Genomic DNA, 27,891 nt, shown 5'->3' with positions numbered 1-27,891 from the left:
CGTTGATACATATCAGAGAAAAGAAGGCAGAATAAGATTTTCTTTTGGTAAGCTGGAAACCCAAATTGGCCAGCAGGGGGCAGTCTGACCAAGGCTAATCTGCAGAGGGCTCCATTGATTTACACACACACACACACACACACACACACACACACACACACACACACACACACACACACACACACACACACACACACACACACACACACACACACACACACACACACACACACACACACACACACACACACACACACACACACACACCACCCCCTTCAATTTGTGCTTTTTCTTAAAGTTTGGTCATGCATTTGCTTGGTTTCCTACTTGTGGCAGAGGAAGAGGCTCACTTTTCCTGCAATAACCCAAAGACCCCAAATTTCAGGAGGTATATAATCACAAACTTTTATTTCTTGCTCTAGTGATACTCTCATTGCCAGTCATCTCCAGCCTGGTTCCTTTGGGTCTCTGCTGGCATGAAGCCTGTCTGCCTGCAGCGTTGCAATTTGTCATAGCAGGGGGGAAAGAAGCCACTGAGGAGTTTGACCAGGCCTTGAAGCTTCTGCTATTCTATAGGACAAACAAGAGTTTGAGAGTCCATCCCGTTATCAATAGGGCAGAAAGATGTAATACTTTCTTGAAGAGGGACTGTGAATATTTGGAATACCAGGAGAGTTCACTAACTTACTGTTAACTGACCACGTGGCCTGGGAGTCCTCTACACCCAATAATCTCAGATCCCCATCTTCCTCTAGCTAGCTAAGAACTCTGCATTGAGAGCCAAGCCCTCAACATCCAGCTTCTAATCAGGTAGTTCTCCTTGGTCATGTTAAGCTGAACATGACTGATTCTAAAATTATTTCCTTATCAGTATTTTTCTTGCTTTTCACTAATGGCCCATTGTCCACAGGCTAACCAGATTGGATATCTAGAGCCATCTTTGACTCCTTGTTTTCATTCATCACTCTCTAGCCATCAGTCGGAAAGTCCTCTTGATTATTGCTGAGTACTGGTAACTCATGCCTATAATTCTTGCTACTCAGGAGGGTAAGATCTGAGGATTATGGATGGAAGCTAGCCTGGTCAGAAAAGTCCATGAGTCTCTTACCTCCATTCACTATCCTTGAGCAAAAGAGCCAAGTGAGAGAATGAGGGCTAGAGTTTAAGACGCAGTACTGGCACCAAAAAAAAAAAAAAAAAAAGTCCTCGATGGTATCAATACAGACAGCCTTGAATATTTCTGCTGCTCTTTCTCTCTCCTAGACCTCGTCATTCTCTTCTGGACTGCTTGGCAAGCTAGTAAGAAATCTCATGGTTCCATCTGTTCCTTTCCAGGCTTTTCCATCCTCATCTGGAGTGCCTATCTTAACTGCAGATCTGACAATGGTCCTTTGGCTGCCATCACTTTTAAGCCCTACATTTTTGTTTGTTTGTTTGTTACTGTCCTAAGAATCAAGCTATGGAATCTTAGCAAGATTTTCTTCCACCTCTCAGTCTTGCTTTAACCATGATCTCAGCCTTCCCAAATGCTTCTGTGTCATGTCTCCTCTTAGTAAACCCTCGCCGCCCTCTCCATTATGCTGGACACTGTTATTTCTAGACTATTACAGGCTCCTTCTAACTGGATGCTCTGTATTAATTTCATTCAGCTAACTTTACCCTCTCGGATTTCAGGTCACACATCACTCTTTTCAAAAACCTCTCCCCGCTTCCTAAACTGGCTGAGGTTTTCCTGTTGGGTGTGCTTTGGCCTTGTACTGCCCCTACTAGGTCCATGCCACTGTTTAGAGCTAACATGGATGTGTGCTGGTAGCTTGCTATTTCACCGTCACCTCTTTGAGTTCAGCCTTGTATCTCCATCTCCTAGTAGAGCACCTGGGATAGTTTAGCTACTAGGATATGTTTAGGAAGGGATGATGAAGGAACATAATGGTGTCCAAGTAGACTGATGTGAACTTCAGAGTAAAGCCAGAAGATCATGGTTTTGAGAACCAACCCTAGCCATTCCATAAGTAGAAGGAGAATTATGTGGAAGGATATGGGATAGTTCATGAATTATCATAACAAAGTCTGGAGAATTGAGTCTAGCAAATGAGTAGCCACCAAGAGAATCAGGCAGGTGGAACCACAGCCAACGTTTCATCACAGTAATACCTGCCAAGGGCACTACCCTGGCCCTTGCAGCTGCCAGACACTGCTGTCTTCTCATTAGCTGTGGTGCCACTAACCTCCTTGTGAGTCAGCTTCTCGCTGACCCTGTGACTTGACCCCGTGACCCTTCCAACAGTCACAGTCTTAGAGAGGGATATCTGATTGGGTGAGCCAAGGTCAAGTGTGTGAGTTGCTGGAAAGCAAGAGGAAGTGAATACTTGTTCCCATGGACAGAGGGGCCATGTTGCCCTCTGGTTTATGATTTCTCCTTGCTATGACAGCCACTGAATGCTGAACTCCAAGCAGATGAGTAGAGTAAATGCTTACTATAGAAATTTAATCTAGCTGGGCTCCAGTGGCTCACACCTGTAATCCTAACTACTCAGGAGGCTAAGATCTGAGGATCACAGTTTGAAGCCAGACTGGACAGAAAAGTCCCTGTGAAACTCTTACCTCCAATTAACCATTCCAAAAAAAAATGGAAGTGGTGCTATGGCTCAAGTAGTAGAGCACTGCCCTTGAGCACAAAGAGGTTCAATGACAGTGTCCAGGCCCTGAGTTCAAGCCCCACAACGGACCTCCCCCCAAAAAATTTAATCAATTTAGAAGGGTATGAAGTATAAAAAGTAAATACACGTCCTATTTCTTAATCCTTAGTCCGCCCTCAGAAATAACTATTGTTACCAGTTGGTACTATTTTCTTTCAGATTTCTTCAAGAAATTTCTAAGAGAAGCTGGATATGGCAGTACATTCCTGTAAAATCAGCTACTCAGGAAAAAATGAGGATATTGTGGTTTGAGGCCAGCCTGAGCAATAAATTAGTGAGGCTCTGTGTCAGCAAGTAAGCTGGGTATGGTAGTGTGTAAATGATCCCAGCTCATGAGAGGCATAGGTAAGAGAACTGAGGTTCTAAGCTGGCCCTGGGTAGGATGGATGGGTGGAGAGTGCCAGCCTACCAAAGTGCAAGGCCCCAGTACCACCAAAAGGGAAAAAAGGAAATTTTAAGATAATATTTATTTCTTGAACTACATGTGACTGGATTCCTTGCTGCTATGGGGTGCTTGTAATGTATAAATGAAGCATGCAGCCTAATGTTTTCACTTTGGAACAAGATGGTTGCTTGGAGTCTTAGGGATTGGCCATGTGTGGCAATGGTGAAGGTCTGTGTACTGTTTGCTTTGTGTGCGCTGTGTTAAATATTCTGGGTGTGGGTATTCTTTGTGTGCAATTGATGAGGGCTATGATGCCACCTGTTATTTGGATGGCAAAGGCAAGTTTGGGTTCTGTTGGAAGGAAGGTATTTACTCAGCCTTAGCCACTTGGTGAAGGGGAGTTGTATAGAGAATTCTGCACTTCTGAAAAACACCAACAAAAAAGTATCTCCCAAATATTTTTTTCTGGGATTTTAAATAAAGTTCTATAACTAACCCATCACCTCCTGACTGCCAGAGAAGTTAGTTCCAGGCATGTAGCTGTGATTTGACTTGGATGCTTATTGGGTGGATGATTTGTAGTGCCCAGGAAACTGGTCTCAGTGCCCCATGGGGGCTGGGCAGTTCATACAGAGCACATTTTTAGAAGAGAATTGTTGCTCAGATTAGGGATTTTTTTTTTTTTTTTTGGGTCCGGTCGTGGGGCCTGAACTCTGGGCCTGGGCGCTGTCCCTCAGCTCTTCAGCTCAAGGCTAGCGCTCTACCACTTGAGCCACAGCGCCACTTCCGGCTTTTTTCTTTTTGCTTATGTGGTGCTGAGGAATCGAACCCAGGGCCTCGAGCATGCAAGGCAAGCGCTCTACCACTGAGCCACCTTCCCAGCCCCAGATTAGGTATTTGAATTTTAACGAAGTACAAGTAATTGTTAAAAATCTTGCCAAAAATATAGAAAGAGCCATATGTTCTGGCAGTAAACTGAATAATGGACTTCAAGGGGATAGGTTAACCACAGTTCAGGTTGTCACGTGACTGACCCAAACCAATCATCAGGGATGGCCCGAAAATAAGGCCTCAGACTGGTGTCCAGTGTGACCTCTTAGGAGCCTAAAGCAAAAGCCAGCCCACCAGACCAGCCTATCTTACTTGTTAGCCCTCCTCATGTTTCTGTCACTGAAAGATACTCTCTGTGACTTTTTTGAAGGGCTCCTTAGGCTTCCATATTTCCCCACTGAGTGAATAGATACCACAGGACTGTGTATAACATCCTGGATTTTCATTTTCAATGCCATGAGATGGTGTGGAATCTGTCACAGTTCCATATCTAGTCATAAAGTAGGGCTCCATTGTGGTACAATCTAAAAAACAGATATGGATCAATAATTTTAAAAATGAAGACTAACTGAGGTAATTCCATATGTATTTTGAGTGTTGATAACGGGGCAGGGGTCTTTCATTATAAAGTATTACTTTATAAAATAAGTAATAAAGATCACAGAAAGCTTTAATATTTTGCTTATCTGCCACCCCCCCCCCCAAGACAAAACAAAACAAAACAAAAAAGCACTGGGCCTGGGATGGTGGCGCAAGTCTGTAATCCCAGTTACTTGGGAGGTAGAGGCAGAAACATCATGAATTCAAGGTTAGCCTTGCTCAAGTAGCAAGATCTTATCTCAAAAACAAATTCCAAAGAAAAGGACTAGAGGTATGGGTCAAGAGACAGAGTGGTAAGGCACAGTAGCTCACACCTGCAATCAGGAGGCTGAGATCTGAGGATTGCAATTCAAAGGTAGCTGGGGCAGAAAAGTCCCCATGAGATTCTTATCTCCAAGTAACCACTCAAAAACCAGAAGTAGAGCTGTGGCTCAAAGTGATAGAGTGCTAATCTTGTGGAAAATAGCTCAGGGACAGCACCAAGACCCAAGTTCAAGCCCCACACTGAAAAAAAAAAAAAGAAAAAAAGAAAAAGAGGTAGTGTGCTTGCCTAGCAATCTTGAGACTCTGGGTTCAATCTCTAGTACCAAAAGCAGAATATTGGCTCTTTAAAAGGAAGTACTAGTTAAAGTGACAATCTTTAAAAAATAAGCGAAAGCAATGAATTTTGATTTTGAATTGAAATGGAATTTTCTCTTCCTTTGTCTTGACTGTCAAACAAACAATTCTCAGTAGACAAGAATTATTTGGGAACCCAGTGTCATGTTAGGTAGGTGACTCCAATTAACCAGCAAAAAAGCTTAAAGTGGAGGTGGGCCTCCAGGGGGCCACTTGAGCCATGTCTCTAGCTCCCCCCCTCAATATCACAAAAACAAACAAACAGTATCATCTGAATCTATTAAAATAATGTCCTTGGCTTGAGCAGGAAGTGACTAATTCTGTCAAGTCTCAAAAAGAGGCTACATCATGACAGACTAGGCACTGAGAGCTCAGAAGTGGCCCAGGAAAAAAAATTAAGAGATGTTAGCTGTGGAAAGAAGAAGGTGAACAATAGGTATGTAGATTAGCAAACTTCAAAAGACTTGGAAAAATGATGCTGGAAAGAAACACTGGAAATACATTAGATCACTAAGTATGATGCCACTGCAATCCTAGTACTCATGAGTCTGAGGAAGGAGATGGTTGTGATTCCATCCTGGGCTACATAGTAAGACTTTAAAAAAAAAAAAAAAGAGAGAGCTCAGAAAGAACAGGCGGGAATATCATGAATTCAACGTTAGTCTTGCAAAGTTAACAAGATCTTATCTCAAAAAAATCCAAACCAAAGGACTAGAGGCATGGGTCAAGAGGTAGAGTGGCCAGGTGCCAGTGGCTCATGCTTGTAATCCTAGCTACTCAGGTGGCTGAGATCTGAGGATCAAGGTTTGAAGTCATCTTGGGCAAGAAAGTCGGTGAGACTCTTATCTCCAATTAACCACCAGGAAAAAACACAAACAAAATTAAAAAAAACAACCAGAAGTGGAGCTGTGGCTCAAAGTGGTAGAGTAGTAGCCTTGAGTAAAAAGGCTCAGAGACAGGAACGATGCCCTGATTTCAAGCCCCACAACTGACAAAAAATAAAAAGAGGTCAGGTTATCAATTTAAGAAACCCTTGGGCTCCCTAAAGTGGTTTGAGTAGTTAAGAGAATAAGACACTGGAGATGTGTGTAAAAGACACAGTCTGTCTTGGAATAGTGACATGAGATTTAGTTGATATTGGACCTGTACTTCACCTTGTCCATTTGTTGATACTATATGAATCTACACATGAATCCATGTCCTCAGGCTATAAGTAAGATTCTCCCTGGGCTGCTCAGCAGGCAGCAAAAGTGAGCTCCTGGTGTTAGCAAGGTCAAGGTTGTCACAAAGCCTGCTATCATTAATATCCTCGCAACTCCTGGACCAGCCAGACCATGGCCTTGAGATGATTTATCCTATGTCTTCACACTGTATTTGAGATTTTTTGTTGTGATTTTTACTGTATCAGTTGTGGATGCTACAGTGTTGAGATTTTTCCACCTTTATAGTATGTTACTTGAAGGAGCTGATATCCTTGTGTAAAGTCACTGGTGAATTTGATTAAAACTCTGAATCCTGTTTTTAATCTTCCAGTTATCCCAGGTAGCCTTGTTTATACTGATTATGTGATGGCTTTGAGTTGAGAAATTGTGCTAATTTGCAGTGGAAATCAAATTAAAGGTACACCCTGGATGCTGGACAATCATTATGTGCTGACTGATCACTAATTGACAATGTGGTAATAGAAGTATGGCGGCTTGTGAGAGCTGTGGGTGAAAGTCTGTCCACATGCACTCACCTCCTTGTAGGGGAAGGTCTTCATCTCCATGTCTCTTCCACTTTGGCAGTTGGACATACTTTTCATTCAGATCCAGTAACTGAGTGCTTTTTCTGACAAGTATATGATGATGACAGCATGAAACTATGAAAAGCATGTTGATAATTAATGAAAAAGAACCAAGTGGGAACTTCTCAGACTGATCAGAGAGGGTGGTGATTTTAATCTGGGAGCGATCATGAATTATTATTATTTTTGAGCTCAGTTTATGCTGATGCATCTTAATATCAGACTTTATAAAAAGTCTTTAAAGTGCTGTGTGCAATTAAAGCATCATCAAGAAGAGGCACCTGCATGCCATTATGGATAATAGCATGCTGTTTCCAAAGCTTTTAATTCCTGCATTACTGGAATGAGACACAGGCATTTGTGTGACATAATATATAAAGTCTACTTGGGAATTCAGTCATTTTTCAATTATATCCAAGGTTTTTCAATAATATTTTACCTACTAAGACTGGCACTGGAATTGTTTAATAATGGTCAAGCATTCAGAAAACACATCTGGGAAGTTCAGGTTTAGGTGATGAGTGGAAAAATAGCTGAAGCTGGTGTATAAAATTGTGATGAGTTCTAGAGAAGTTTATAGGTCCTTACAGCAAGAACAAGCTTGAGCCAAGCGTGGCAGGGTGTTGAGTTTGGAGGGTTGGTGTGGTAGCCTGCTTTGTGGGGAGGGACAGTAGACAGTGAGGATGAGTTCATCTTAAAACAATGGAATGCCCAACATTTAGTGGCACATATCCTCATTCCTCTTGGAATCTTGGCAAGATCATCAGGGAGCCTGTTATTAATGTAGGTTCTCAGGCCCTACCTCGGAACTCTTGAATTGGAATTTTCATCTTAATGAGATTTCTAAGTGATTCATAAGCATATTAAAATGTGGTTTAGGCAATGAAGATATTTAGATATCTCATTTAGCAATGGTCTGGAGGGAAAAGCAGTTTCATGGCTGGTTCTACATCATCAGTAGCAGACTTTTAACTCATTCTACTCTACTATTCTTAGCACGTTGGCTTTTTGTGTGTGTGTGTGTAGATGGCTTCACAATACAAAAGGACTGCTGTGGCGCCTTGTGTAGGTGAGTTCTAAGCAGGAATGATGGCACAGACATTTTCTACTATCTCACTAACCAGACCATGGACTTTTTCCTTCTTTTTTAAAAAATTAATTTATTTTATTGTTATTATAAAGGTAATGCTGGTTTCATGTTCATGAATTCTTTTAGGTTTTGTTTGTTTAGTTTCACCATCAATTGTGAATGATAGCTTTGCTGGGTACATCAGTTTGGGTTGGCAGTTGTTGATATTCAAGACTTGAATTATACCGTTCCAGATTCTCCTTGCATTGAGAGTTTGTATGGCGAGATTGCAGTGATTCTGATCTTTCCACTATAATATAGCCTCTCCTTTGATTTTGCTGCATTTAAAATTAATTCCTTTTTTTTTTTTGTCAGTTGTGGGGCTTGAACATTGTCCCTGCACTCTTCAGCTCAAGGCTAGCACTCTACCATTTGAGCCACCGCGTCACTTCCGGTTTTCTAGTGGTTTATTTGAGATAAGAGTCTCACGGTCTTTCCTGCTCCGGCTGGCTTTGAACGGTGATCCTCAGATCTCAGCCTCCTGAGTAGCTAGGATTACAGGCGTGAGCCACCGGCGCCCAGCTATTAATTCCCTTTTTAAGTTCAGAGGTTTCACTGCAATTTTTTCTAAACGTATTTCTTCTTGGGTCCTATCTATGAGGAGTATGCCTGTCAGTTGGGTGAAATTTTCTCTTGAGATTGGGAAAGTTTTCTGTTATTATTTTGCTGAATAGGTTGTCAGCATCTTTCATTTTGAATTCTTCCCCTTCTTATCCTTATCCTAACTATGTGTAAATTTGATCTTTTGCTGAATCTGCCAATTCTTGGATTTCCCTTTGGCATTTCTTTCCCAAGCCTTTGATTTTTTTGTTCTAATTCCTCTATTTTATTCTCAACCTTTTTTTTTTTTTTTTTTTTGCCAGTCCTGGGGCTTAAACTTAGGGTCTGGGCACTGTCTCTGAGCTTCTTTTGCTCAAAGCTAGCACTCTACCACTTGAGCCATAGCGCCACTTCTGGCTTTTTCTGTGTATGTAATACTGAGGAATTGAAACCAGGGCTTCATGCATGCTAGACAAGCACTCTACCACTAAGCCACATTCCCAGCCCTATTCTCAACTTTTGATACACTATTTTCTATTTCACTTATTTTGTTGCTTATGCTTTCAACTGTGGTTTGCAGTATAGAAATTGAACCTTTCATCTTACCAAGCTCTTTGTTTATTTCATCAGCCAATTCTCTCATCATTGCTTTAACGGTCCATCTCTTCTTCTCTCTCACTTAGGGTCCTTCCTTGGATTGTTGTTGTCCTTCCTTGGATTTGGGTTGTTGTCTTGATTGTTCATTAATTTTGTACTTTTTGTTATGATTTATACACTTGGATTCAAGGATTGTCAGATTCTTTCAGATTATATATTACGTTGACTGGATGGATCCCTGTCAGACTTCCTGTTTGGCAACGTTCTGCTCTGAGTGGTGCAAATAGTATAATGTGTCCTGGTCAGTTGTTAGGGCCCTGTGGTGTGCTGGGCTGTCTGGTGTCCTGGCCTGGGTTTAGGCCCAGTGGTTGGTTCCCATTATTTAGTACATAGCAGTCTAGTGTCCTGGTTTGGATTTGTGTCTGGGGTAGGCGGATTCCCACTAGTTGGAATGGGGAGGTCATCCTGGCCTGAGTCCTGGACTGGCCTCTATTTCCAGAAAGGCCAGGAACAGCATTCCAGCACGGGACCTTGTTTGAACTCGGGGGGGGGGGGGAGAGTACAGATTCTTACTATGCATTAAGGGGAGGTTGTTCCTGCCCAAGTCCTGAACTGGGACAGGCCTTGAAGGGACAGGCTCCCACAGGGCAGTTTGGAGAGATTGTCTCACTTGAGTCCCAGACTGTCACTAGTTCCAGTCCCGGATTTGTGTCTACTGCTCACAGGGTAGGGAGGCAGATTCAGGTCTCTGGGGGAAGGTGGGTTTCCACAGGGTGGGGTTGGGCAATCATCCCCATTGGAGTCATGAGCTGGAGCATCGAGTCCCGTACTGGCCAATGCTCAGGTCCTGGACTGGTGCACACTTGGGTCCTGGTCTGGTGTCTACTTCCCACGGAGTGGGGGGTGGGCCTGGGTTCAGGTCTCTTGGGTAGGCTTCGGAGGGGGTGGGCTCCACAAGGTGATGCAAGGAGATTGTCCCTTGTGCCTTTTAGCATATCAGGTTCTTCTACCAGCAGTCAGGGCTGCAGGGAATTTTTGGTCACAGTGCTCAACCAATACTGGTCCTGGTGGCTGTCTGTAGTTTTTGGATTACCGTTTGGGAAGAAGAATGTATGACTAATTTCATATTCATTTATTAGTTTAACAAACGTTTTCTATATATCAGTTCATGAGCAACCATCCTGTAGGGTTCAACAGATCAAGTGTCTCTACCCATTGTCTGAATAAAATCAGATACTAGTAGCAAAGAGGGAACGGGGATTATTAGGTAGGAATCAGTATCTGCTGCAGGGAAGTTGAGGCCTTTGGAATCTTGACAGGAGTTAAGTTGATGCAGTTGTCATGGAGAATCCAGGCAGTGATGTCATCACATTCATGTTTTGAGACACAAAACTCAGCCACCTGGAAGATACTGAAGAGACACAAGTGAGAGATGACTGGCAGAGGACAAGGGTAGGAAGATGGATGGAAGGATACATAGCATTCAGAAGGCCACTGAGAGCCAGAAGTCTCCAACTGGCGATAGCATGACAATGTGTGGATGATGGGGAAGAGAGAAAAGTCACAGACATTGATGGGGTAACTCACGCAACTCTCTGATATTACTTGCTATTTTAAAAAAATCAACGTAGTTAACACATGCATAACCATGTGATGCATAGCACTATAACCTTGTTTTTCTACATAACGTGCCACGAATGAATTGCTATCTCAGCTCATATAAAACTGTCTCTCCCTTCTTAACTTGGTTTTTGTTTGATTTCTTTGAACAACATAGCAAAACCAAACCATTAATAATCTGGCAAATTTAAGAAGGTGCAAAAACTAGAAAAGAAATCACTTTCTTCCTCTTGCTTCTGAAACATGTGCTTCTCCCAATTTTTGTCCAAAGGTAATGTAGACATATTGAAAGATTCCTGTATAGACATATACAATGGTACCCCTTATCTGCAGTTTTGTTAAGTTGCATGATTTTATAGATAGCATGATGAAAACTCATGCCTGGAATAGGTTCTCTTTGTCCAATATATCCATGCTGTGTATGCTACCCTCCTGCTAGTTATCTAGAAGCCATATCAGTTACCAGATCACTGTTTCAGAATTATAGTGCTATGTCCCCAACAACTTTTATTTCACTTGACAATGGGCCAAGTGCCAGCACAGTGATCCTGATAATTCATATATGTCCAACAAAAGCTCCAAAATGCTTCCTCTAGGAAGAGAAAGGAAAAATAAAGAGAGAAGGAAGGAAAGAAAGGTAAGAGGGTGGGAGGGAGGGAGGAAGGAAGGGCTTCATCTAGGCCAAAAGATGAAAGTACAGTCTGACTTTGAGAAAGAGGCCATATTCACATAGCTTTATTATGGTACATTATTAAAAATATTCCCATATTTATAATTGCTAGACTTCATCATAGGTTTGTATGTTTAGGCAAAAATGTACTGTGTGGAAATTTGTTATAATTCAAGGTTTCAGATAAAAAGAATACCTCTCCAAATACAGCACAAAGTACTGATGTGAATTTCCCATTGTGGCTCATTTCCTTAAAATCTCAACTCCTTTAAAAATTTTTTTTTTATTTTTTGTTGGTAGAGGGGCTTGAACTCTGGGCCTGAGCACTGTCCCTCAGCTCTTCAGCTCAAGGCTAGCACTCTACCACTTGAGCTACAGTGCCACTTCCAGTTTTCTGGTGATTTATTGGAGATAAGAGTTTGACAGACTTTCCTGCGCGGGCTGGCTTTGAACTGTGATCCTCAGATCTCGGCCTCCTGAGTAGCTAGGATTACAGGCATGAGCCACCGGTACCCAGCTAGAATCTCAACTCTTTATTTCCCCCAAGCACCTACCTGAGTGCCCAGAACAATAGGGTTAATAAAAGCTTTACCTCAAAAATTTATACTTTTCCTTTCCTTTCCTTCCCTTCTTTTTCCTTCCTTTCCCTTCCCTACTCTTCCCTTCTCTACTCTTCCCTTCCCTTTCCTTTCTTCCCCTCCTTCCCTCCCTTCCTTCTTTCCTTGCTTCCTTCCTTTTTTCTTTCTCTTAAAAAATATTTTGAGGCCAGTAGTAAGTCTTAAATTCAGAGCCTGGGTACTGTCTCTTCGTTTTTTTCTTCAAGGATGGTGCTCTGCCATTTGAGCCACATATATACTTTTAGCAATTTGATGGTTGATTGGTAATAAGATTCTCTTGGACTTTCTTGCCTGGGATGAGAATGCACTGCGATCCTTAGACCTCAGCCTCCTCAGGAGTACAGGCATGAGCCATCAATACATGGCTTCATTTCTCCCTTTTCTATTTAGATGTAGAAAATCTATTTACATTCTATTTTATTTAGATTGTATGCAACCTATACATCTAAATCATAGATGTATTTCTGCACCCTGTCCTGTGTCTTTCCCCTTGACCTCATATAGATGCTCAAGAATATCAGCTGATTTGAATATTAACTGAAAAAAAAAGACTTGCTCTAAGGAGGCCTCACAGAGATAAAAGTGTCTGGAATTTTCTCTGTCTGGGCAGGCATCAAACCTCGGGCCTCAGATATCAGCCTCCGAAGTAGCCAGAATTACAGGTGTGAGTGGCTGGCTTTTCCATTATTACTTTTAAAAGTCAATGCTTGCACTTGATTTATTCTTCATGATAAGCTATCTATCATTTCCCTCCCTGCCTTCCCCTTTCTCTTCTGTTCTTAGGTTTAGGGTATAACCATGGGAGTGTGCATGGGTTCTGTCATCAGCATACTTTATTTTCAGATCGAGATAAAATGGTCAGCAGTCAAACTTGGCTGGAAACTATGACGTCAGCTATAGTTTCTTTCTTTTTAGTGCTATATTTGCTGATTTCTCCTCAGTGTTAGGAGCGCAGATGGCTGCCGTGGCTGCAATTACTGCCAGGTTTTATGTTCCCTGTTCTCATAAACATTTATAATGACTGCGTTTACTTTTAAAAACATATGCTGACTAGTGACAATGTTTTCACACTGGAAGTTGTCTAGGAAAACAAGCGAGGCTCTTGTTTGGAGTTTGGAAGAGCAATAACATAACTCCATCTAGAAAGCCTGTTCTCTGAGCAGGCTATTCTCATCAGACATCTTAACTCACAACAACCTTGACATCTGGTCTTGCACAATTTTTTATATCTCTCCCTTGAATTTCAGGGTTCTGTATTTTAGTCCCCAGCAAAATGCAACTGTTTATTCTCCCCAACAACCATGCTTTCCTTTTTTACTCACTGTTGTTTCTGAGTTGATGAAGAGGACAAATTGGGATGAATCATGAGGAACTCTGGAGAGTATTGCTTTAGCCTAAAATGCAAGTCTTGATTTTTAAGAAAGGTTAATAAGAAGGGAAATCAAAGGTTGATATATATATATGGGTACCAGTGGTTCATACCTGTAATACTAGCTACTCAGGAGGCTACTGAGGTGGCAGTTTGAAGCCAGCCTAGACAAGAAAGTCCATGATGCTGTTATCTCCAATTAGTCACCTAAAAGCTAGAAGTGGAGCTGTGGCTCAAGTGGTAGAGCACAAAAGCTCAGGAACAGTGCCCAGGCCCTGAGTTCAGGTCTCAGAAATGGCATACATACCCCAAAAAGTTGATCACAAGTAAGAAAATGCTCTGAAGCTGCTTTAATGCTTAAAATAAAAATTATTTCACCATGCCTATAAGATGACTGTTACTTCTATTTTGTAGTGGTGGAAACAGGGTTTGGAAGTTAAATAACTTGCCCAAATCTCAGGGCCAGCAGAAAGCCATGCCCCTGAGCTTCTCAGCTAGGCCTGTCTCACCTTAGCCTGTGCTGCTTGCATGATCCTGTGCATCAGGATCCGCTTCTTATTCCATCAGTGATTCCTATTATTATTAATGTTCAATTTTAATAGAAGGGGTTATGTTCCCCTTTCTTCTCTTCCAGCTGCCCCCTGTTTACATAGTCCTTCTATACTGAGGTCCCCACTATTTGGGAACATGATTTAGTCCCACAGAGAAAACGGGAGACAGGAAATAGCAAAGGATGAAAGGTGAGGGTCAGGTCAAGAGCTTCCCACATCTTCCATTTCCAGCCACATGGAAGCTTTCAGGAATTCTGACAGTCAACAGAGAATCAAGAGAAGACTGAAGCTGGGTACCTGTGGCTCATGCCGGCAATCTAGCTATTCAGGAAGCTGAGGTCTGAGGATTTAAGATTGAAGACAAATTTCTCAGACAAATCAGAGAGACTCTTCAACTTACTATACAAACGATAAGAGAAATTGTACAACAAATCTATTCTACGGTGCATCTTGATCGCTGTCACCCCTTTCCTCATTCTCCTCCCATCCCTCCCAACCCAACTGTTCCTCTCAATTTTCTTCATTTCACAGGCTGTGCATCAAATATTAATGACTGCATTCTCCCCCACTTCCTATCTTGGTTTGTCTACTGCCTCCTCCCCGCTTTGTCCCTCCTTTCTTTCAAGTGCCAGTTTCAGAAAGGCGTTCACAAGCAGATTCTCAGGTCATAACCCAGCTTCTTCCATTAATGGTTATGTTTGCTGTGGTTAAGCCATTTAACAGCTCACATTGGCCTCTTATAGCTGTTCTTAGAGGCATTTTAAATGTTTTATTTATTTTTATTTTTTGCATTGAACTCAGGACCTTACACTTGCTACAAAAGAGCTTACCAGTTTGCCTTAGCCATAAAATCTTGAAATTTTAATCTTTAAATTTGTGTAGTTTTTAGCTCAATGCATGGTACCTAGTAAACACCTACATGGTATGAATTAGACACGTAATAGATGTTTGTTGAATAAAAGAATGATGTACTTGTCAGATTTCAATCTTATCAACTATAAGTAGAGAGGTTTAGTTGTGCAGTTCTAACATCTTGTGCTATGACTTATGACAATGTCAGTGGTTGTGATAGTTTTTGATTATGTTACTATTTTTAGGATTATTATGAAGATGATAAATATCTAAATTGTACATTGACATGAGATAAATGAGATATACAAAAAATGTGGACAGAAAAGGAAATGCTGTTGGGAACAGTGGCTCATCCTATAATCCTAGCTATTCAGAAAGCTGAGATTTGAGAATCATGGTTCTAAGCCAGCCAAGGCGGAAAAGATGGTAAGATTCAACAACAACAACAACAACAACAACAACAAAAAACAGAAGTGGAGGTGTGGCTCAAGTGTTAGAGAGCTAAACTTGAGAAAAAAAGATCAGGGATAGCACGCAGGCCTTGGATACAAGTCCAGGACTATTGCAACAAACAAACAAACAAACAAAAACCCTTCTGATATTAGAAGTCCAATGATTAGGAAAGTGTGTCTTGGTCAACACAGGATCATAATGCATAGCTTTCCTGAGGAACTTTAATATCTCCAGGGCATTTGATAATCATTCATCTGAGCTCTTTGGCAGATCATGAACTTTCCTAACATCTCTCTGCATATGATGTGAAGAGGTTTGTGAGAAGCTATTAAGCACATATAAGTCAGGTCCACTGTAAAAGTCAATATAAGCCAGTTGAAGTGATGCATATTTGTAAGATTATATTAATATTTTATCTCATCCATTTAATAGTATTTAATAGTATTGTTGCTAAGTAATTGTTAAGTCAAAAAACAATTGGCAAAAGAATTAATCTACAGTAGCCTGGGGCATGGTGACACAAACTAATAAAAGCACAGAAGAGCTTTCCTCCTCTTCTTCTCTCTACCGTGTAGGTATATAAGAGGGCAACTGTGTGTGTGAACCAGGAAGCTGGTTCTCAGTGGGTATTGGGCATGCCGGGCCTCTGTCTTCAACTTCTCAGCCTCCAAAACTGGAAGAAATAAATGCTTGTTGTTGAAGCTACCTAGAATATGGTAATTTGCTTTATCAGCTTGAATTAAGATACCCAGTAGTTGGATGTATATACAGGAAACAACTACAAGGGTGTTGATGGTGTGGCAAAGAGGGAAGGAAGGAGGGAAGGAAGGAAAGAAGGAAGGGAGGGAGGGAGGGAGGGAGGGAGGGAGGGAGGGAGGGAGGGAGGGAGGAAGGGAGGAAGGGAGGAAGGAAGGAAGGAAGGGAAGGAAGGAAGGAAAGGAAGGGAAGGAAAGGAAGGGAAGGAAAGGAAGGGAAGGAAGGAAGGAAGGGAGGGAGGGAGGGAAAGAGAGAAAGAGGAAGGAAGGAAGGAAGGAAGGAAGGGAAAGAAACAAAGAGAAAAGGGAAGGAAAGACTTCCGCTTTGACTGAAAACTTCACAAGACTGGTAGCTGTCTTGAGAAGCTCTGTTGGCCAGGTCTCCAAAATCTTTGAGCCCAAGGCCTTGTGTTTATAGTAGATGGGATCGTGGAGGGCTTCTGACAGGTGATCTACAAAGGCCCTGCACCAGAGTATTTGCTCTATACCCCAGTTTCTCATCTCAAGACTGAGGTAATAATTAAAGTGGGTAAGTTGGCTGGGTGTCTGAGTCTGGATTCTGCTTGTGCCCTTTCCCAGGTAGGTTCTCACTTTCCCTATGCCAAATCTGTCATCATCCTCCCTGCTTCACTCACAGTAAATGCTTAAAACAACTCCTGGTGCATAATGGAAACAGGCCGGAGGTTTGCTGATTTTTAGCATGTCTGGCAGAGTAAGTACTCAATATGCATTATACCTTATTAATGTTAATATTTTCTTACCTCTTAGACCTCTTAGAGTTGTGCATGTTAATGAGATGATAGGTAAAACTACCAGATGCAGTTAAGTGCTTAGTGGTTATTGCTTTGTTCTCCCTGACCCTTGATCTTGGAGAAGGGCTATCTTAGAAAGGGGGTGGCCTGTGTCACTGAATTAGCATCCATACTTTGACTATCCTCCCCTGAAGCAAGAATCCAACTCTAGGTCTGGAAAAGCTCCAGGAGCATGGGTTCCCTCATAGGAACCCCTGGTAAACTTAGTTACCCCTTGACTGTAAGCTTAGGCTGCCATAGCCCAATCCATCCTTGGCATTTAACTTAGTTTGGAAGGGAGCTTGTTGATCATAAATCTAACCTCTACAGCTTACAAGGTGGAAATGGATCCTGACGTGATGCTGGAGGAGGGGTGTCACACAACTGCTTACCAGCAGGTAGAAGCTAGCAGTGCACACCTGGCCACCTGGCTCATCTTCTTCCTGCTGCCTCACAGAGAACCAGGCTCAAAAGCCCACAAGCAAACCTATGCACCCACTGTAAAGAACTCCCAATCCTCCTTTGAAAGCTGAATTTATCTTCAGTTCACCAGAGCAAAACCTCTGTCTGAACATTCCAGGTGAGAAGAGCTTGATTCAGCTCTTACCACTTAAAAGCTTTCGAGAAATTGGATGAGATTCTGATGCAAATGGAAACAAGAAGCCATTTCTTTCTTGGATCTTCCCAGCACTTCCATCTGTCAAAGCAAGTAGATGTTGTTTTCAATTATGTCCATTCTCTCACCACATAGAGGCTAGTATATGGTTGGTGGTTTATCTTACACTCTCCATGTTCCTTTGCTAAGCATTGAACCCAGAGAGATTTTTATCTAATCATTATTATTATTATTATTTTTCCTTTTTAGAGGCCTATTTACTGACAAACATGGCAGTCAGTTCTTGTTTTCTGGAAAAGTGTGCTTGCTCAGTGCCACTGAAAATTACATTGAGCCATAAGCAGGATCAACGCCAAGTTCAATGCCAAGTGTATGTGGCTTAGTGGATTTTTATTGGAATCTAAGCTACAGTATGGAAACAAAAATACAGATTGAGCTGAGCTCTGGTGGCTCACACCTATCTGAGGATCACAATTTGAAGCCAACACAGACAGGCAAATCTGAGAGACTCTTGTCTTAAATTACTAGTCAAAAATCTGTGAGTGGAGGTGTGGCTCAAGTGGAAGAGGACCCACTATGAGCTTGAGAGCTAGAGATCTTGAGTTCAAGTCCCAGTACTTGGACACATACAAAATGCAGATTATTTTGTGTATCTGTGCAAGATGATCACACATTTGTCTACAAAGTCACCATCCCTTTTGGTAAATCATGTGCTACTCTGATCTCACATACCAAAGGACACAGATTTAGTACCTAGAAAAAGTGAGGACATTACAGAAAGAGCCTCAACTGTGTTTAAAACCTGGTGTGTGTGTGCGTGTGCGCGCGCGCGCACATGCACGCACGCACGCACGCACACACACACACACACACACACACACACACACACACACACACACACACACGCGCGCGTACTCCAGTACTAGGGCTTGAACTTAGGGTCAAGGTCCCTTAGCTTTTTTGCTCAGGGCCTGCTCTCTGCCACTTGAGTCACAAATCTACTTCTAGCTTTTTAGTGGTTAACTTCGGAAAAGAATCTCAAACTTTCTTGCATGGGCTGGCTTGAAATTGTGATCCTCAGATCTCAATCTCCTGATTACAGGCATGAACCACCAGTGCCAGCTAAAATTTGAATCTTTTGAAAGCATTTGATAAGGGTAACAGTGGTTTTAGAAGTGAATAATTATTTTAATTGAAGGTAATTTCAACTATCTCATAAAAATTAAGAAATTATGATTTATTATTAAAGCAAGGAAGAGGAAAATTGGACTAGGTTTTTATTTCCTAAGAGATTTGATCAGGAAACAGCAATCGATACTTTTCAGCCTTACTTCTCAAAGGTGTTTAGAAAATAAATTATAGTTAGATGAAATTAGCACTATAAGAAATGGAGGTCCTTAATGTTCCCATTATAAATTTTGATAGACTGTCTGACTTTAAAGCTAAGATCCTGTGTTCTGTTTTAACACAGGGTGTGGATGTCAAAATCTTTTGATACTAATTTTTTACTGTTTTCTTTTATGAGCTCATTCCTGAAGGATTTTTCCATGAATTTGAAACATGTGTATAATGCTTTGGAAAGATTATTTGCTGGAACTTTATAGGCTGAACTAAAAATAGATAAATGCTGCTTCTATTTTTAGAATATTTTATAAGCTCAAAAAGTGAATTTGACTGTGTACATACACCTAGTAAGAAAAATATTTAAATAGAAACAGACATTTCAATAAGCAAAAGAAAATATAATGTGTTTTCGAAATGTCACAAGCGTTTTAATGAACTGGCTAGTGTTTAATTGAAGAGATAAATTTGATTCACAGAGTAAAATTTCATTTTAGCAAAACAAAAGATAGTCCAAATTAGTTTTATTCTTAGGGAGCTCTGGCCTCTCTAGAGTTGCTAGTTTGTTAGCTTCCTCTGCTCTGCAGAATTTTCTTCACTGTTCCAGTTGTGCTGCAGCCAGCTTTCAATTTTTCAAGTCTTTTGGATAAATTTAGGGAAGGTAAGTAGAGACACTAAAAATGTTCTTATTAAATTGGCTTTACTGTTGTTATTCTGGTTTCTGTTAACAAGAAGGTACAGATTAATGTACAGAATAAAAATGTAAAATTAGATAGCTCAAGGTTTCCAATTAACTTAAACATTGACATAACTTTACCGAAGTATATAATTTTTTTCCTGAAATTCCAAAACTTTTTGAGTCCTAACATGATTACCTAAGTGGAAAATTCCACACTTAACTCTTGTGACAGACCAGTCAAAACACAGGTGCACTGAAAATGGTGTATAAAATTAGTTTTAGGTTATGTGTATAAGATGTATATAAAATACAAATGGATTTTGTATTTTGCCTTGGGTGATCTCTTTGTGTGCATGCAAACCATTCCAAAATCTGAAACAAATTCACAAACTGAAATACTTCTGGTCCCAGGCATTTCTGACAAGGGATGCTCAGCCTATAGAGTAGAATATTTCATAAATAATCACCTGAATTTATGGCCTGCCTCCCACTAAGTCTTCACCAAATTTGTCCTTCCACTTCTCCCTACACTTCCTCCAGTCATCAATTTATTAAGCTCTATTGACTAGGAAGCTGAGTCTCAAATACACAGTCTAGTAACTCAGAGTCCATTTTGACTCTGGCATGATTTAAAAGGTGAGAGTGTATTGTTCTTGACAGAAGGACAGAGGTGTGGGATAGGGAAAGAAGGCATCACAGTGTGAGTGAGGGGGATAAATGGCCTTGAGTAGGGTTCTGAACTATTAGTAGTGAGGGGCCAGGAATGCTTGTACCTGCTAAGTATCCACCTAGCTAGTATAGCAGGAATTTATGAGAGAAACATAGACAAGTCCCAGCTTGGCTTCTAGAGTTAAAGTAACAAATGGAGTACAGTTTTGCTACTGGACATAGAAACATAAAAAGAGAGAAGAAAGTACTGAGAGATGTTCTGGAGACCTACCCCTCCTAGAGGAGGTGGATCTTTTTTCTTTTGTGATGGCATTGGGACTTGAATTCAGGACCTGGGTGTTGTCCCTTAGCTTTTCCATTCAAGGCTAGTGCTCTACTACTTGAACCATAGCTCTACTCCTGGCTTTTTGGTGGTTTACTGGAGCTAAGAGTCTGATGGACTTTCCTGACTGGGTTGGCTTTGAACTGTGATCCTCAAATCTCAGCCTCCTGAGTAGCTAGATTACTGGTAGTACACCAATTACTTCTGTTTTGACTTCTGCACTTAAGACCAGCATTACTCAGAAGCCATCACTGCTACTTTCACTTCTATAGCTAATATTTGCTGAGCATTTACTGCTTGCCAGGATTCCTGCTCAGTGTTTTATGTATACCATCTCATTACATCCTAATCCAGCCCTGTAAAGAGGTAATTATCATATGGGATTATTTTACCTACAGCTATTCAGCCATCATCACTTAGATTTTTGGAATTGAGTTATAATTTACATAGCATAAAATTTTATTTTTAAAATATACTCAGTTGTGTAATATCACTGTTTAGTTCCAAAACATTTACAAAAATACAAACAAAACACCTTCTGTACCCATTTGTAGTTTCTCTTCGTTTTCCTCTCTCTCTATCCCAGGAAAATCATTAATCAACCTTCTGTCTCTATAGAGACAGAATCACATAATATATAGCCTTTTGTGGCTAGCTTATTCCAATTAGCCTAATGTTTTTCAGTTCTATTTGTTATGGAATATATCATTGAATTTATAGTCATAACACTCCACTGTGTGTATGCCCACATATTGTATACCATTCATTAGCTGGAACTTATTAGGTAGTTTCTACTTTGGGGTTATTGTGGATTATGTTGCTGTGAACATCCATGGCCATATTTTTCCTGAGCAGAAGTCTTCAGTTCACACAGAGATTTTTGATTTGGGGTTTCTTGGACTTGATACTATCCTCAGCATTTTTTGAGGGGGGGGAGGAACAAACTTTTATTCCCAGAAGGGATGACATCAACTTCTACAATGTTCACTCTACTATGTAAGCTGGTTTTGTGCTAACTCCTCCTTGATTTTCAGTGAGGAACACCAATGCTCCCAGCCTGAATCTGTGTTGGTTCTCCCTGGAAAGCTCTCAAACCATAGATAGAAAGTCCCAAGTCTTCCAGCCAGGAAGTTGATTCCTTTTCAGCCTGAAGTTATTTCCCCTCCCCTGGGAACTCTTCTAAGTCTCACGTGGGCCTTTTTTGTGGCACTTTTCATTCTTTTTTTTCCTGCTATTCTTTATGCTCCTTGAGGGCAGGATTTAGGTCTGACTCAGCCTCCCTATTCCCAGCAAGGACTTGGTTGCTGTACACAATAGATGCTAATGCATATTCATATCTGTGAACAAATTCATGCCCAGTGGCCAAGTAAGTAGTTCTGATTCATTTGAAAGTTAGTTGAATTTCCTTGCAGAGTTAGTATTACAATGGCTCTATTTTTAACCAGCTCTTGTGGTGGGGAAGAGATCACCAGGACTGAGTGAGATCATGCTTTTGCCGACCTCTCCGCCTCTTCACCCTCACTCTCCTGCTTCAGTTGGAGGAAGGCAGCCATCTGTCACTTCCTCCTGAAGGGAGTTTTCTGTTCTGGCTTCTTGCTCCTCTTAGAAGGAACCTAAGCTCTGGGAAGAAGTGTCTGGGTTTGCATGGGGTATGATCAGACTTAGGGGAAAGCTTTTCTTCAAGTTCCTGGGTGCTCCCCCTTTCCAAGTCCTTTCTTAACTTCTCAGAAAACTGAGATGATGAAACAGTAGAACATCTTTTTAAAGTTACTGAGACAGAGTATGAATGGTCTTGGACTTTCTGTAGGGACAGTTGTCTTTAGAGATCTGTAGTCTTATTTGGATAGCCTATCATTCCCATAGGATCAACAGTATTTTCTTTTTCTTTTCAAATAAACTAGCTAGAACTATGGAAGCAGTTCTCCATTTCAACTGACAATCAGAGGTACTATATATATATATATATATATATATATATATATGCCATATTATATTTCAATATAAACAAGGCTTTAAATAAACCCAAAGGTCACCACCAATAATGAGCTTCCTGGCTGAATTTAGTGTCTGACACATTTGGTTTGGCTGGGTAGAGTGTTTTAATATGTTTTAATGCCCACTTGTTATTCACTCCTTACTGGTTCACATCTGGCTCTCTTCTTACTTCTATATGACCTGCCTTCTTCCCTTCGTGGTCACTGAGAATGACCTGTGCCCCAAGAGAGCCAAATCTCTGTCTCTCTGACCTTCTGTGTCTGTCTGTCTGTCTGTCTCTTCCTCACCTTCTTCCCCCACAAACACATTCATTCCCATTCTAAGTGACTCTGCTAGGTAACTGGGCCTGGAAAGCATCTATTTCTTTGAGCTTTGTGTATAGGTTCCCAATCCTAACTGCATAAGAATCACCTGAGTGCTGTTAAAAACTACCTCTTACTTTGCCCATGTAATTGTAACCCCTCTGTATGGTATTTTCACAATTAAAAAAATTACCTCTGCCTGGTGTACATACACTTTTATCTGGGAGGGACACTGATATTTTATTTATTTATTCATTTATTTAAGTGCCAGTTCTAGGGCTTGAACTCAGATCCTGGGCACTGTCCCTTAGCTTTTCAAGGCTAGTGCTCTACCACTTGAGTTACAGCTCCATTTCTGGCTTTTTAGTGATTAATTGGAGATAAGAATCTCACAGACGGTCCTGCCCTAGCTAGCTCTGAACTACAATCGTCAGATAGCCATCTGTGTAGGTAGGATTACAGACGTGAGCCACAGGTACCCTGAAGGAAAGTGGTATTTTAAGGAAAATTGTTTAAGTTGAATGTGGGATAGATTGTCTGATGTTAATAGTTTTCCCTAATGAAATTCTGGATTAAAACAGAATTTCTTTGTATAGTATAACTGCTCAGTTACATGTTGCCAGTAAATGAAAATAGGACCTTTCATGAATATTTCTCAAAATATTTGGTGTTGAAGCTCTAGGACTTTCTGTCAAGTTCACCCAATGTAAAGGCCTCCCCTTTTCATGAAAGGAGTGATTCTCCTAGTCCTGGAACAGCCTGCAAGACCTGGCTCAGAGGAGACCTCTGCATGTCTGCTTTCAGTACCTTTTAGTATGTAAGTTTTAGGCAGTTAAGCAAGGTCTGCAGGAGCAGATGCACAGAGGGGAAGGTTGGATCCAGGTTTAAACAATGAAGCTTTCATATCCCTGTCTGCACATGTCACTTCTCTGCCCAGCCCACTTACTCATTGTAACTGTCACATTTAAGATTTCATCAGATTTTTTTTTGCCAGTCATGGGGCTTGAACTCTGGGCCTGGGGGCTGTCCCTGAGTTCTTCAGCTCAAGACTACCACTCTACCTCTTGAGCCACAATGCCACTTCTGGTTTTGGGGGGGGCGGTTATTGGAGATAAGAGTTTCATGGACTTTCCTGCCTGAGCTGGCTTTGAACCGTGATCCTCAGATCTCAGCCTCCTAAATAGCTAGGATTACAGACATGAACCACCGGCACCTGGCTGATTTGGTCAGATTTTAATTTAGTTTAGTTGTATATGTGTTTTTTTTCCACCAAGAAATCAATGTTTTTTGTTTTCTTTTGAGACTGGAGGTGGTGGTAGAGGAAATCTTGCTAGGTTGGCCTCAAACTTGGCCTCAAACTTGTTTAAGCCTCCCAACTGGTTGGACTTACTGGAATGCACCATCATGCTTGACTTAAGATACAATTCTCTTTAATTCAGTGTCATCTTTCTTTTGTAGCATCCCTATATTCTGTGGCAGAACATTTATCCCAATCAACTCCAAATACTTGAAACTTCTCAAGCCAATTCTGGAGTTTCCTTTCCCTTTCCCTACTACAGTTACTTTGGAAGAATTTAAGTTTGTGGGCTGGTCTGATGGATTACAATGAGGTGTCTTACTTCAGCCTGTCCAGCGTGGTCCTTGCTGCCCATCCATTCATAGTAAATGGCTATCTCTCTAGCTAAGTTGGTTCCCATCATCCCAAGTCACTTGAGCTGCTTTCTCTAGGAACCAGTAATTTTGTCTTACTGAGAGCTCATGTCTATAATCCTAGCTACTCAGAAGGCTGCGATCTGAGGATCAAGGTTCAAAGCCAGCCCTGGCAGGAAAGTCTGTGAGACTCTTATCTCCAATTAACTGCCGAAAAGCCGGAAATGGTGCTGTGGCTCAAAGTGTTAGAGCTCTAGCCTTGAGCATAAAAGCTCAGGGACAGTGCCCAGGCCCTGAGTTCAAGCCCTAGAACCAGCATAAAAACAAAACAAAAAAAGGCCAGTATCAATGAACCTCATATACTAATGCTTCTTAAACTTCCAATATGCAAACTGGTCATCAGGTCTGCCTAGGAAAAACAAGCTGCATTTTTCCCTCTGTTCTCATAGCATAATGAACATGCAGTTCCTGTTCCCTCTTCCCTCTTTCCACCAGCAAGTAAGCATGGATTCTGCTGCCTTGGACTCCAGCCTGGTGTCCTCTGATCCAATTCAGTTCTGACTCTGTCTACCTGTAAACAGATAGCAGAGCCCGCAGTTTGGGGCTCAGTCCTCAAGAGTTTTCCCCCACATTTTTGATGCCAGTTTGCAAGCCTCAATTTTACCTGAGGCTTGTAGGATTCTTACCACCACCCTCCTGAGGTTTGATTGAGTGGCTTAGAGAACTCAAGGACACACATTTAATGATTTATTATAAAGGATATTACAGAGGATACAGGATACAGGGTGAGGTATGGAAGTAGGGCTGCAGAGCTCTTAGGCCTTCTAGCATGCTGTCATCCAGGGGCCGCCACATATCCATCTATCATAATCCTCCAACCCCAGCTCTATTCTTCTGAGTTTTTATGGAGAACCCATTTCATAAGCATGATCGCTAGTAGACTGGGTAAGGAAACGTCACCATTCTTCCTGGCCAACGGGTATAGCATTCCTTTTTTCAGGGTATATCTAGATCCCAACCCCTCAAGACTGAGGAGGGTCTTAGAATCTTCTCTTGGACAACAATGAATCAGAGAGCTCCTTTATGGCCAGCCTACGACAGAAAAGTGAGGGAGAGTTTCTATGACCTGCCTTAAGGGAGGGAGTTATAAGCCAAGTACCATGTCCAAAAGCCAGAAAGAATATGTATCCTAATACTACACTAGGAATCAGAGACAAATGCAGGTCCTGGTTCTGAAAGTCTAGGATAGGGTTGGGTCTTAGCTTATGCATTTCTGGTGAACTGCCAGTTTAGACTAAGTTGCTGGTTCTAGAACCCCAGCTTTTTTTTTTTTTTGTCGGTCCTGGAGCTTGAACTCAGGGCCTGGGCACTGACCTTAAAGCCACTCTGCTCAAGGCTAGTGCTCTACCACCAAGCCACATTCCCAGCCCCCATAGAGCCACATCTTAAGTAGTAAGGTCCTAGAGGCCCAAAGTGTTTTCCACTTTAATGGAGCTATTTACCTTTTCTATTTGCTTCTAAGTGTTGTGGTAGATAATAGGGATTGATTACAGGGCAGCAAAGCACTCCCCTTCCATACTTAGTGATCTTTAGAGAACATCACAGTTTGAAACAATGGACAGCTCTCCCCTAGATGCTCCTATGGCCATTTTCAATCACCACTCTTGACTTTGCTCCTGTCTTTATGTATTTATGCTCCTTCCTATGTCCCACATCAGAAAGGGGCAAAAAAGGATGACCTCAATACTCATGGCCTTTTCCCTTCATATTCACGCCCTGTGTAAGTAATCTCCCCAAATATGGGCTGGATTTATTTCCTTGCTTCTAAGGAACAAACCAGGGAAGTACTAGGATGTCATTTGTGTTTCACTTATAAAAGAATTCTTTTTGGCTCATGCTGTGTCTTAGAGTACTAGCTTTAGGAGATGCAGGATGAGCAGCCCTGTAGAGAGGACCAGCAAGAAACAGAGGCCCTGAATCCAACAGGAGACTGAATCCTGGTAACAACAATGCAAGGGTGCTTGAAAATGGATCCTTCAGCCCCATCTACTCCTGGGATGAATACAGCCACAGTTAACAGCATGACTGTCTCCGTGTGGGGACCTTAAAGTACACAAATCCAGCTGAGATGCTCTTGGATTTCTGTCTCTCAAAAGTAGTTACTGTAATGTCTGTTTGTGGTAACTTGTTAGGTAGCAACAGATATACTAATATACTCACTATACTCGGATGCCGGATATTTAGGGAACAACATTAAAATATCCTATTGGCCCTTTTTGAAAATAATGTACAATTAATAATGTACAGTGTACACAAGGAGAAGAAGTCTGTAGTTGGACTACGGAAGTCAGTGGCTTAGGCCTGCACTACGTCATTAGTCAGCTATTAGACCTCTGGACTTTTCCTTTTTCCCAGCATAACTCAGGAGTGCCCGTTTAACCCTTTAGTTATAAACCGACCACCCAGCCTCAGTGGGGGAGAGGAGCATGGATGAAGTCAGTCAAGCTCTTGCAGGTTGCCACAAGCAAGCTCCAGGTCGGCTGGAGCTGAGGGCTCTTTACCTCTGCCCCATTTCACATCTCAGTAGCTGGGTTTTCACTGACGCCCAGAAAAGCACCTCTGATTACATAAAGGTATTAGGGGCTGGGAAACACTGGCCCCTTTGTCACCAGCAGCCCACAACTCGCTGGGGGATGGGGTAACCCCTGCAAAGTTGGGAGGACTCTTGGCCCCCTCCAGCTCTGCGGTTTGTACATCAAACCTTCCACAGAGCACTTTCAGATCTCTCCAGGTTGGAAGACACGGCGCGCAAAGCCTTGGCCCCACGTCGCCAGGGATTCTGGCAGAGTCTCAGTTATCGCGGAGAGCGGGGGCGAAGCCGGGCCGGTCTCAACTTCCCGCCCGGAGCAGGCCCGGGGTGGGCGGGGTTAGGGCGGGTCGGGGGGCGTGGCAAGCTCGGCGGGAGGGGCGGGGCGCTCCCCGACCACGCCCACTTCCCTTTCTCGGCGGGGCAGCCTGGAGGGCGCGTTCCTCTCCGCTCCGAACGCGCCGCGCCGCCTCGTCGCCGCCGCCGCCGTCGCCGCGGCTGAGGGGGAGGATGCCCGGGCAGCGCCGCGCCCCGAGCCCGCCTCCGGCCTCCCACGGGCCCACGGGCCGGCGGCGCGAGTGAGCGGGAGCCGGCGGGCGAGGGAGCCGCCGCCCGGCCCGCGATGTCACCATTGTTCAGCTGGGTGGCCAAGGTAGGCAGCGGCGGCGGGCGGGCGCCCGTTACCGGAGCGGACGGCCAGCGGAGCCCGCATCCCGGCGGCTCGGGGCCGACTCTCTAACCGTCCGGCCGCGGTTCGCCGGGCTGGAGAGCGGGCGGGTGGAGGGAGGGATGGGGGCGCCCCGAGACCCGGAGAGCGCGGCCGGGCCGATCGTGGGGCACTTTTCATTCATTAAGTCCTCGCGTGGA

The 27,891-nt window shown here is 42.5% G+C and overlaps 1 protein-coding gene across 8 annotated transcripts in view; it reads left to right on the top strand.

Annotated features, from left to right (window-relative positions):
• The window catches only part of Tbc1d1 (TBC1 domain family member 1), a 179,302-nt gene that overhangs the window by 30,846 nt on the left and 120,565 nt on the right, over positions 1-27,891 (top strand). Inside the window, exon 1 of one of the 8 annotated variants that reach the window (XM_070012438.1) lies at positions 27,492-27,676. The exons of the other annotated variants lie outside the window; for them this stretch is intronic. Within the exon in view, the coding sequence (XP_069868539.1) occupies positions 27,647-27,676 (30 nt within the window). The 5' untranslated portion in view covers positions 27,492-27,646. Of the gene's footprint in view, positions 1-27,491; positions 27,677-27,891 lie in introns of those variants that run through there. 8 annotated transcript variants of the gene reach the window in all.

The sequence above is a fragment of the Dipodomys merriami genome, unplaced genomic scaffold (genome assembly GCF_024711535.1).
Source record: "Dipodomys merriami isolate MVZ:Mamm:240054 unplaced genomic scaffold, mDipMer1.0.p SCAF_9, whole genome shotgun sequence".
NCBI classification, from domain to species: domain Eukaryota; kingdom Metazoa; phylum Chordata; class Mammalia; order Rodentia; family Heteromyidae; genus Dipodomys; species Dipodomys merriami.
This window is presented reverse-complemented; position numbering and strand designations above follow the sequence as displayed.